This window comes from Montipora foliosa, chromosome 8 (assembly GCF_036669935.1).
Source record: "Montipora foliosa isolate CH-2021 chromosome 8, ASM3666993v2, whole genome shotgun sequence".
Taxonomy (NCBI): Eukaryota; Metazoa; Cnidaria; class Anthozoa; order Scleractinia; family Acroporidae; genus Montipora; species Montipora foliosa.
In genome coordinates, this window is record NC_090876.1 from 6235222 (window position 1) to 6247721 (window position 12500).

At 37.3% G+C, this 12500-nt stretch overlaps 1 protein-coding gene across 10 annotated transcripts in view; it reads right to left on the reverse strand.

Moving 5' to 3' along the window:
• LOC137967799 (CLIP-associating protein 1-A-like) overlaps positions 1 to 12500 on the reverse strand; it is a 68884-nt gene that overhangs the window by 37549 nt on the left and 18835 nt on the right. For 7 of the 10 annotated variants that reach the window (XM_068814376.1, XM_068814374.1, XM_068814373.1 and 4 more), the window contains 5 exons: positions 5945 to 5988; positions 2380 to 2479; positions 2057 to 2121; positions 686 to 778; positions 97 to 192 (listed from right to left, as the gene is read on the reverse strand). In XM_068814376.1, coding sequence (XP_068670477.1) covers positions 97 to 192; positions 686 to 778; positions 2057 to 2121; positions 2380 to 2479; positions 5945 to 5988 — 398 coding nt within the window. Of the gene's footprint in view, positions 1 to 96; positions 193 to 685; positions 779 to 2056; positions 2122 to 2379; positions 2480 to 5944; positions 5989 to 11927; positions 12475 to 12500 lie in introns of those variants that run through there. The other 3 variants (XM_068814381.1, XM_068814379.1, XM_068814380.1) reach the window with 2 other exon arrangements.

Below are 12500 nucleotides of genomic sequence, written 5' to 3' on the forward strand. Positions count from 1 at the left end.
AGATGAAACAACAGGAATATACACGGATTAAAATTTCAGTAAAAACTTTTTTAAGCTCAGAGGTTACAATCCACTATGTTAAATTCTCACACTCACCGAAAGTTTGAACGCGCCCTCCTGAAGTCTCAGCAGTGTCACAAAGTTATCATATTCTAGCGCACCACCTTGAACCAAACTGCGAATTTTCTTGAGCTGAAAGCAAAGAGAGGACAGGCATGTTGGAAGGCTGTAGTTTTCAATTCAGTGTCAAAAGTGCTTACGCGATTGCTTTGATTTTCAAATCTATGCTTTTTGATTGGCTAAGAGCCGCATTCTCTGCCAATCAGCATAAAAGTGAAACAAATGACGTCTTGCGCTTTTCCCCGCGGTTAACGCAGACTGGTTGCAATTGCCCTGGAGTGCTTCATGATTGGCTTATTTGATCGTCTGCATTTGCGATTCGCTAAAAATGTTTTCCGTAGTTTGACTTTTACGGCACACCGTTTAGGATACCGCAACCATTCCAAAGCTTAAAGCAACCACAGCTAATCGGTAGGCAATGACATTAAGTCTTCAAGGGATTTGCATTTTAGCGGACCACACCACTCTCCTTGATAGCAAAACTTGCAGTGACTTCCAATACACCCCGACCAAAGTCCCGTCGCGAATATACCCTGGTCCCTAACACCAAAAAAGCGACCCTTACCGCAGTCACTCTGTGTTCCCAGTCATTCTTATCGTCTGATAAAACTGATTGTATCTTTGTCATTTCTTCGGACAGATCCTTTCCGTTGTAAACCTAAAAAAAAGGGGTACAAAAGGCAATATTACCAGGCACCTAAAGGTATCACACACGCCACAAATGGGTATCTCCGATGTAAGTTTCAACAGGCTGGGCTGTGTTTACCAACTTTCGTTCGTGAATTTAGACGCCTCAAAAGCAGTTTGCACGGAAGCACGGAAATTTGGCTCTGTCCAGAGGGTTGATACAAGTTAATTCGCAACCGCAGGGAGATCAGATATTTATTTTCATTTTATTTCAGTTGAGTTTCACCACGTTGGTTGGAATTTGAACAGGAAGCTTGCACTACGACAACTCTGACGGCTTAATAATAATAATAATAATAATAATCATCATCATCATCATCATCATCATTTTATTTATAGAGGGTAACACACAACAGTAATCACTGAAAAACTAGTGGCCCTCAACTAGTGGCTTCGTGAACGTCATCTTTAAGTATCATTTTGAGTTATTGTAATCATTCTGCGATGATTACAAGTCATTCAGCATTCAATGTGTGAACCAGCCTTCCAGCAATAAAATTGGCATAAACGGTGTGGATGTTTGGGAAGAAAATTAAAAATTCATCGTCGGGTGCTTTGTGTACGCGTCTCCGTTCAAATAGGAGGGAGCTTAAGCATGCGCGTTTTTGAGACACGGACGGCAACCGGAAGAGAACATTTCGCGTGCCAGGACAGTGCTGTCTCCCAGATTTTTATACTACTCATCTCTAATGGAGAAAAGATACTTAGCAATGGAAATGTGTTTGTGGGAAGACAAGTTAAAAGGGAAAACAGCTCACTTCCGCTTGCCGTCCGCGTCTCAAAAACGCGCGTGCTTAAGCTCCCTCCTAGGGACTTTAAGATCTACGACGCGGTGGTCAACGAGAACGCCACGAAACAACAATATGATTGGTTAAAAGAGGAAAAATAATCGTGCTGCACGTGCGGCACGCATTTTAGCGCATAAACGTGCGGTTCTCTGCACAACAACGACGTGAAATCACCAAATTTGAGGTTTTGTCGACAAAGTGAGCGTTCAAATGTGAATCTTTCGTTCTCTATTTTTGCTCTGAAACCGCTCGTACCAATTTATTTTTAGGATACTTCGCCCACATTGTAAGACGCGAACGAGATGGCCAAACCGCGAGAAACTTACGATAGTGCAACGTTATATTTTGAGGTGACGTTTTCGTCGACGTCGGCGTCGTAGATCCCTCATGCAAGCACGCCCTCTCGTTACGCCCTAAATGAGCTGTGGTTAAATCGATTGCTAGAACTTTTGTTCACATACCTTTAAATCTGGGCAATCGAAAAATGCATTTTCAAAGTCCGCTTCATCAACAGCACCCGCTGAAGCTAAACACAAACATACATTAATTACTTGGAAGGGATCGGCATTGAAAGTGGAGTCTCGAGAGTAATTTCGCGATTTCATTGGTCCCGTCTTACGACTCTTTGAGATCGGCCTAAATATGATTTTAAAAAAAAGAAAGGAACGTTATTTAATTAAAGCGCCAGTCGTTCTAGCGCTGGAGCACTAAGTGAGGACAATGTGAACTGAAATTAACAAATTAAAAGCAAATCAAATCAAATGGTGTGTGTGTAATGTTTTACCTGAACTAGATGTGGAGCTGGAAGTTTTTGATCCGCCGGTTTTCCTTGACGGTAAGGTTTTTTTAATTGACCCAGCTCTGGAAGGTCCCGGTGTGGACAGCTGAAAAAGAAACCGAGAAATAAGTTCTACGACTACTACTTCCGATTCTAAAACATAAAAAAAAAAGTTTTCTTTTCTAATTTACCATTACTATTACTCCTTCTGCTTTATAGAAAAAGAAGAAGAAGAAGAAGAAGAAGAAGACGGCGACAAGAAAGAGAACGAGAAAACAGACTGAAGAGGTCCTGTTAGGTTTTTTCTAAGGGATATTTTCCGAAAGAAGAAAGAACAAGGCGACTCGGGAACTGCCACCGCCACCAGCGGACTGAGAATTTTATTTCTGGCGATTTGTCGCAAAGGCAGGGATAATTGCGAACCGCCCCAGCAAGTTTCTTGTAAAAAAAACAGTACCTTCGGACACCATCTTAGGCACTACTGACTTGAATATCCATTGGCATAAAAACAGCTGACACCTTCGTCTTATGCTTACGTTTGTTATCCCCGGTTTACACAGTAATAAACGTGACATAAGCATAAGCATAAGAAAATGGAAACGATTCCTTTTCCTTATGCTTGCACAGCTTTTGCATATGCTTATGTCCCAGTGTAAACCGGGCTTTAAAACACAAAGCAATGTATGGCGTTCTTTGGCAAATTAGAACTTATTATCTCTGAAAAATGCGTGGTTACTCCCAACTTTCTTTTTCTTTTTCCTTGACAAGTTTTCCTTGGTAGTGTAAATGAAAAATGTGACAAGTTTTCCTTGACAAGAGCACTTGACAAGGAATTTACACTAGCAAATATCGTCCTTCACAAGTGTTCTTGTTCAAAAACTAGCATGCTTGTTTTCTAACAAGGACACTTGTCAAGGAAAAACTTGTCAAGGACGATATTTGCTAATGTAAATTACTTGTCGAGTGTACTTGTCAAGGAAAAACTTGTCATATTTTTCCATTTACCCTGCCAAGGGAAACTTGTCAAGGAAAACTTGCTAGTGTAAATGAGGCTTAAGCTTGTCGCATGCGCCAAAATCGCACCGTGCAAATCGGCCCTAAAAGTAACTTGAATGATGGATATCTTCGACCTCGCGTTTGGCTTTGTGGGATACTGCATCATTAATAATTCTTCTTTAATAGGACGCGTGACATAATTGAGTGCTGCATGCATGATATTTCACCATACGTTTTGCTAAATTTAGAAGTTGCGATTGTTGATGTAAAGATATTATATATTATCTTACTAGCCTCGGGGCAGTATGCGGCTTCTTATTTGCTCCAGCCCCATCATCACAGTAACTTGGAAATTATTTCCAAATGTAATAGACTTGCTGAATTGTTCACTATAAAAACTCGGTTGTAAAATAGAGTCGAGTTCCCTTCGATGCATATTTTAAAAACACGGTTGCCACGAATAAGTAAAAAAAAAAAGCAAATAATAAAAAAAACGACACACTGGCAGCCAAAGGCTCCGAGTTCGTCTTTTAGCGAGTTCCCGATCTCCGAGAAAAAAAAACGAAACTGGTAAAAACGGGGTAAATGTTGCGATTGACAAAATTTTCATCAACAAGTGCTCATGTCTGCCAGAAACCGCTAATTTCTACTAGTTCGCGTTTCTAGTTAGCAGGGAACGCTTAAGTGTAGAAAAATTGGCCACGCTAGGTCGGAATAGTGCGGTAAGCTAAAGGTATTTTTTTCTTATGAAAGCCTATTGCTTTCGCTGCAGTCTTTAATTTAAACGCCTAACTTCCCTACAGACAACGCCTAAAAACAAAATTTGAATTGACTTCCATTAAGTCTTGATATTCATATTCTTTCTATCATCTATGCTATTCCTCTATTAAGGAAAAAAAAATCACCATTTCTGGGAAGAATAAACTTTTTCCGAATAATATACGTGCATTCTCAAAAGATGTTTTTTTTCAAAAGAGAACGTTCAAGAATAAAACTTCATCATTGTGCACAAAACCAGAAATAGATAACTAAAACAATTTTATATCACCTGCATTTTTCAGCGATGAGCAACTTATTTCTCGCGCTTGTAAATAATGGAGCTTTATGAGTAGCATTCTTGTGCGAAATCTTCACAAATTGTACGAAAATATTCCTTTGTATTGATCATGTTTTGACAGATCAAGACTAGTCGTCTGTGTAATCATTAATGAAACATCTTCAGATGTCCTTGCACCTGGCTGGCTATAAAGCCACACAACAATAATTCTGACATTATTATTATTATTATTATTATTATTATTATTGTTGTTGTTGTTGTTGTTGTTGTTGTTGTTGTTGTTGTTGTTGTTGTTGTTGTTGTTATTATTATTATTATTATTATTATTATTATTATTATTATTATTGAGATGTATCAAAGCGAATGCCTGTCTATTTTTCAAAAAGGTGGTTATTTTGGCAAAACGTGGTTGAAAACTGCGCCAAAGTAAGGGCAAATTTGAGGAGAGCAAGAAAACGATTTTGGTCATTAGAAAACTTGACAATAAACACTTACGTCAACAACAAATTAAAACAATGGATGAAACATAAAATTTATTTAAACCTTGCAATGAATTAATTATGACAATGGCAATAGAGCGGTTTTCAATTGAGTGTCGAAAGTAATAAGCGAATTGCTTTGCATTCCTTCACTCCATGATTGGTTTGAAGTTCTCGCGCCACTTTTTCAACCAATCAGAAGTGAAACCAAAACCAATCCTGACTCGCATGTGCACATTTTCCCGTGCTTTGTGTCGGCTACGTATAATTACTTCGAGCTTTGATTGGTTTACTGGATTGTCTCCATCCTTTTTGATAGGCCAAAGTAATTACTGTAGGTCTTCTCATAAACTGTTTAACAGTTAACAATTTTCTTAGTAGATATCAGAAGGCAAAATTGTTACCATAACATAAAATGAGAGCAAATTTTGCTGTCATCTCATGTCATGAATGATGTACTTTACTACCAGGAGAACACAACTCCGATACATCCAGAGATATATATGCTGCTGTTCTTTGTCTTATTTTGCAACCGATGATGACATCACCAATATTAATCAAACCATTTTTAAAGGTCTTTCAAGAGAGCATTAGTTATTTACCCCACTGCCCTACACTCAACCCAGACACAGCCCAACCTGCCAGACCAGATACCAGGCCAGGCATCTGTCACTCTGAAAGGACTTTGGAAACTTTCTATGAAAGTAACCGGGTAAAAAGGAAATTGTGGGAGAAGCAATGCAAACTATAATGTGCAACGAGCATGCATGCTGATCAAAATGAATCATGGGCACACATGAAGATGCACAAAATAATAACGTACATCCAAACAATGAACGAGAAACACTAACCATTTTGAGGCCCTGCACATGAGGTCAGAACCATAACTGGCATGCACACATGTATGCCAAAATCCAACAAAAAGGCCACCAACTTACCACACAATACACAACAAAATGCTAAGGAAAGCTAAGACTAATGACATGATAACAATTGAGCAAACAGTTTGCTCTAACTTATTAACTAAGTTTCAAGTCACCTTAGCCCCATCTGTCTCTACTTCGCCATTCAGTTTTGAAGATCCTAAAAGACAAGAAAAACAAGGCTGTTAGCATTGTATTGCTGGTGCAAGGAAGAAAGGTTGAGAATAAAATTTGAGTACAAGTTTTTCTTCTTCTTTTTTTTAACACAGGCATTAGGCTTAAAGGAAAATAAGTGAGCTTTCAAAAGGAAATGAGTACATGGTGATATATACAATAATATAATAGTTAAGTGCGTACTGTCTTGACACAGCCCTTTTTCACATGTATGAAAACTTTACCGGCAGTCCAGTGTCTATTTAAGACAATTTTCCGAAAAAATATAAACACTTCATAAGGCTGTACCCCTGAAAAATATTACTATTGCTCAAATGTTTCCCTAACTACTAAACTAAAATTAATTTATACTGACCATTCCGTAATTTATGATGTTGATACACAGCAGTAATAATTAACCTACATCACACATTCATTTTATAAGTTAGATACAAATTAGATATAATACTGTATTTAAGGAGGATTTGAAAGGTGTTTACAATGGCTTGTCTATGGTTGATCATTCTAAACACCCTTAACCAGATCTCCTGTTTATATTGTATTACTCACAAAATGGCTGTTGTGTAAATCAGTACATACAAGCTTGCAAATAATTTTTTGCTATAAGCCCGTCATATGTCAGGCTAGGGACAAGGTTTGACCTGACATGCAGCCACACTGGTCGGACAAAAAAACTTGTTCAGTGGGAGGCCTGTGGCATCTCATTTTCATCGTCTTGTTTTTCTCTTTCTTTTTTTTTTTTTTTCAATTTTTAAAAACGTTTTGAAATGGTTCAAATCTTTTGCATTTTTCCCGTAGCCGTTAACAGCCCTAACATGGTAGCCTGCTATTTGATTGACAGGAAAATCCTTGCATTTCGTGATTTAACATCAGACCTGACAGTAATTCTGCTCTAGCATGATCAGAATCATGTGCAAGGTCCTAGGAAGTAAAATCACTTAACGTCAAGTCAAGATTCATGTGGGAAGACACAGTCGCTTTTGGAAGAATTTTAAGAAAATCTTTCAAGATTTCATTCAAATGTCTGAGTTCCACAGGGAAATAACTGCTCTTCTCCACAAGTCAAAGTATTAACCCATTGACTCCCAGGGGCTCCCCATCGACAAGTAAAATCGTCTGGTGTTAGAAAGAGTAAAATACTAAGCCTGGCCGGTTTAAGCCGGTTTGGGAGTCAAAGGGTTAATAAAGAATCAAAATAGCCGCAGGCGATGGTCACGCGTGACACGGTTCGGGCACATGGAAACTCTTTCAAAAACACAAAATCCCTTGGAACATTCGCCATATTTACACACGATACGCTACTCACTGAACCCAACTCACGTAATAGCACTGATATTTCCTGGTAACCAATCAAACGTAAAACAAGCTACCAGTTTTAGAAGTGCTAACATGAATGCACCAATTAGAGACGCTTTTGATTGTTTTTCACGAAAACCAATGAGAAGACACTTTGTTTCAGGAAGAGCTCTGGGGTCGAGATTGAGTGAATCACAGAAAGAAAATCACTGGAGCATGGAAATAATGTGACATATTTTACCACGGGCAGCCCAGACTGAGAGGGTAAAAAATTATAAGGATTTCTATGGGAATCTCGATAACAAACTTAAAACAATATTTACACACAAAAGTTCTCAATAAAAAAGCCACACTTTATTGTCATGGAGACTTTTTCGCTTTTTGTGAGGTTATTTGCCTGATTGAATGCAATTTAAGCGACTTCTCAAATTCCCAGGTTGTCACTCGTGCCGAAATAAAGAAAAGGCTGGAAAGTAATTTCTAGCTTATCTCACATCTCACTGATAAAATCACACTTCTCCAGCATCAGTCACGCTTAAACTTAACGCTTAAACTCCGGCGATGGCTGCAAAGATAAATTTACTTCTCTTTGACCACATTTCAAGGTCCAGTGAGCATCCATTGATGAGAAACAGCGAAAAATATTCAAATATTCAAAATTCTTTGAGGCTCATTTACAACAAATTTGGACACGGCTGGTCAACTGTACACTCGAGCCTCGATACGGTGAGAGCAAATAAGCGAGCGGTTGACAAGCCGTGTCCAAATTCGTTGTAAGCGAGGCTCAAAGGATTTTGAATATTTGAATATTTTTCATTGTTTCTCCGCAATAGATGCTTGCTGGAGCTTGAAACTTGGTCAAAAAGAAGTAAATTTATCTGTGTGGCCATCGCCAGAGTTTGAGCATGACTGAAGCCGGAGAAGAGTGGTTAATTTTATCAGCAAGATGCCAGGTAAGCTAGAAATTACTTTCCAGCGTTTCCTTTATGGTGTGAGTGACAACCTGGGAGTTTGAGATGCCGCTTAAATCACATTCAATCGGGCAAATAACCACACAAAAAACAAAAAAGTTACCAGGACAATAAAGCACAGCTTTTTTATTGAGAACTTTTGCATGTAAATATTTTAAGTTTGTTATTGAGATTCCCATACAAATCCTGATAATTTTTTACCCTCTGAGTCTGGGCCACCTGTGATTTTACGAGGCACAGTATTTATTTTAAGCAAATTGGAACAAAAACGTTGTTTAACCCTTTCACTCCTGTGGGGTTCCCCATTGAAGAGTAAAATCGTCTGGCGTCAGACAGAGTAAAATCTATAAGTGTCACTCTTGGGAGTGAAAGGGTTAATGGGGACATAGTTTTTGAGTGAATCTAGCTGTTGTTAACCCTTTCACTCCTGTGGGGTTCCCCATTGACGAGTAAAATCGTCTGGCGTTAGACAGAGTAAAATCTGTGAGTGAAAGGGTTAAGATGGGAGAATTTCTGCGCACTTTCATAAAGCACTTTTCTGCCACAATGATTATGCGTTGATTTTGTCTACTAAATTCAGATCACTTATGAAATTTTCTTCTTTTACATTAAATAGTGTTTAAGATCTAAAGAGATGCTGTTGTTATTTACCAAAAAATCTCAGAGTTTTTATGGTAGCAATCTTGACTTGACCGGGGAAGGATACATTTTTTGCATTGTAATTTGAGCAAAACAAAAATTGGCATCTGGATGGTTTTTACTGTGACGTCATCAAATTACAAAATGAAAATCACAAGGTCTTCTGAATTTTTCATCTAAACGAGGGATGAAGATGAGCTACTAGTGGAAATAACTCTTTTTTCCAGTTCCACAATGTCTTTCGTTTTGAAAATACAGCATTTTGAATTTCCGAATTGTCACCTTGCGTGACACCATGTCTCTTCCTATGGGGTGACCCGAAAAACACTGACCCCTATGCCAGCCCATGGACTACCCCAAAAATACTACGTATTTCAAGTGAGTACTATTGGTCGTAAGCAGCGTCAAAATTACTGCTAAGCCTAAACATCCATTTTAAACAGCGAAGGTCAACAGTATTTAAGTATAAGCTCTCATTTAACTTTTAATAATTGTTGCATTGTCTTGTCGCCTTCTCATTTATCATTCACTCTTCTTCATCATCAACATATTTAACAATAATCTTCATTTACTTTTTTTCTCAGTGCGTGAGCGGGCGGAATTCAACAAATCCTGCAATCTGATTGGTTTCGGGAGTGGGCGGAATTTTCTCACCCGGCCAGCTCACAGCGGGCGCAATCCTTGCCTAAGTTGCATTAGCTTGTGTGATGACCTTAAATTTCCATTTACTTTTCACCAAATCCGTTTACATACAGAAGTTACTTTTTATTAGACAAGAGGTTTGGAAATTCAAATAAAAATATTTATGTTCGAAACGTTCAGTTTGTTAGTCACTTAATAGTACATTCACTATCAAGCGCAGTGCGAGTCAACAATTAAAAAGCTGATTTCAGAGAGCAAAGGAGAGAGAGAGAGGGAAAAAAGGTATTTACCCCTTAAGGGTCGGTCCGTATAGCAAAAAACTGTGACCTCGGTCAGCATTTTCAAGACCTTGGTCACAGTTTTTCGCTATATGCACCTCCCAGCTGGCAAATAACATATATTTATCTAAGATACAGATAATATTAGACAGAAGGCTCATTTTTAATACCTATCAAATCATTATGATGATATTGTCATTACATTGTAAACATCAAAAAGTTAACCACTTGACTACTGAACCCTCCCCTCCCCCACAATTGGGGAATAATATAGTCTGACGTTAACTCTCACGCCTAGCAGTAAATGGGTTAAACAACAGTACAAAAGACTATTCTTTGAATATGCACAAAGCAATCAAATACAAAAGAAATTAAGCTGACAATGGATACAAAGAGAACGCAAAATGTCATTGTTATATTTAATTTCTTTGTTGAAAAACTAAGAAATCTCCAAAATTACAAATTGTGTTACTGAAAATATGTAAAATTTAACAAAACAGAATTGGACCTCAACCCACAGTGCTCTTGAATATAATTTACTAATGTCAGTGTCTTGTTACACAACATGCTATGAACAAAGTATGATATCTTACATATTAAATTTCTTCTCACATGTTGTACACAAGGTCACAACCCAGTAGTTTGTAGAAAGGCAACAAATTATTATACCAAGTTGTAACAAAATAATTTTCTTGTCAAGAAACTTATCTTGAAGAAACGTTAGTATTGTCAAGAAAAATGACTTGTGTACATGTATATCATCATTGTTTGCCTCTTGATCTTATTTCATTGATTGACAAACTGACCTTTTCAAGAGGAAGGCTCGAGCAAAGGCAAACTATGACTTACATGTAAATTCTCAGAGGAAAATACAAACTACAGCTTTCTCTGATGTAAGAATAATTTATTCTTCAAGACAATATTTTTTATACTTCATGGCATATAAACCTTTCAATGAAAATACTTTTTATCTAAAAGGTGACAGGGAACAAGAAAGTGTTGATAGAATACTTCCAAACATTTTTGAGAGTGTCAAAGGCTAGCTCATGGTGATCATATATTCTGAGGGTAGTGGGTAAGCCTTAGAGTATTTAATTACAACTTTTCAGACAATGGCTAAAATGTAGTCTCAGTGATCTAAGACAAACAACAATTCAGTTACACAGAAAGATATTAACATGAAGGATTTATGAAATCACTCCAGTCTTCAAAGCATGGATGATTTTAGGCAACAATAATTATTTTGATCAGTAGGTAAATAAAGCCGAATAAACTCAATCCTATTAAAGGGCCTTAAAAAAACATGTACAAATGACTCCCGTCCTGTTTCCCTTGTAGAAATGAACTGTAATAATTGTATGGGTTTGGACACTGATGTTTGAGGTTTTAGGAAAAGAGTGAAGAAGGAAAATCACTCAGAACACAAAATTGTGTCATCAAGAGATCTCATAAACTGAAACCAATTACAGCTATATGTCAAAAACAAAGACACTAGAAATCAAACCCACGTTTTTTGCCAAAAAATGTACATGAATAAAAAGAGGAGTTAGAAAAATCAAATTGCATCACAGTTAAATGAAAAGAATAAAGCCACTCATGTATACCATTCTCTTATGGTAAACAAAATTAAAGCAATAAACGATTTGCATTTTGACCACAAACTCATTTTGAATATATTATCACAAGTCAAAGTAGTGAAACAATATGACTATATGTCAAAATATAAAAAATCCTACAATGAAAAATTACAAAGAGCTTGGTTGAAATGATCATGTGTTGAAAAGAAACAAGGAAAGAATGTAAAAGAAAAATAATACATTCTAGTTTTTTTTTTTAATCTTGGTAAATAAAAGTTAATGGTTTCATGCAAAACCTTTTAATTGCAGACAGAGGGAAAATTAAATTCTGCCACAGAAAAGTTCCAACAATACAAACTGAAGTCTTCTTTCATCAAAGAAACAAACGTTTTAGAGTAAGGAAATGAAGAATTAAGCTAGATGTCTTATCTGTAAAATGACAAACGATTTTGCACAAACAGGAAATCATGAAGCCTCTGTTGCAGACATCACATAACATTCAATCAAAGAAGAAGAATTTACCATTTGTGATCCCTTGAATATCCAAATCAATCTCTGGTCCTCGACTACAGTAGTCTTCAATCTGCTTTAAAATCACTAAATACTCCTTTGAAATCCCATCAGTGCTCAAAAGATCATCAACCATATCCAAGCTTCAAAAACAGAACTGTAGAATCCTAAGTCTTCGGGTCCCTTGCTTTGACAAGAGACACAAAACTCTTAGCCACATGTTGGTAATCACAAGAAAATATTGTTTCTCCTCAACTCTGAACTAGATAGCTGCTTTTCTTCAAGCCACATTCACCAAATTACTTCATGCTCAATCAACAAACACAAGGAAAGCCATGTTGATTTGCAAACTGTCCCTCATGTACTCAGAAGCAACGGTTGCTTTCCCAAACAGCCAATTGTGGTTTCTGTTCTATATTAGAAAACTTGGCCAAAACAGCATTTTTCAGTGGCTGGTTTCCCAAAACTAAGACATAATCAGGAGCAAAAATATACTATGCCCAAATCAATGAAATAGTACTTGTATGCAACTGAACTTGAATTTAAAACTGCCCTCAGCCAATAGAAAGGTCAGTCACTGGTTAA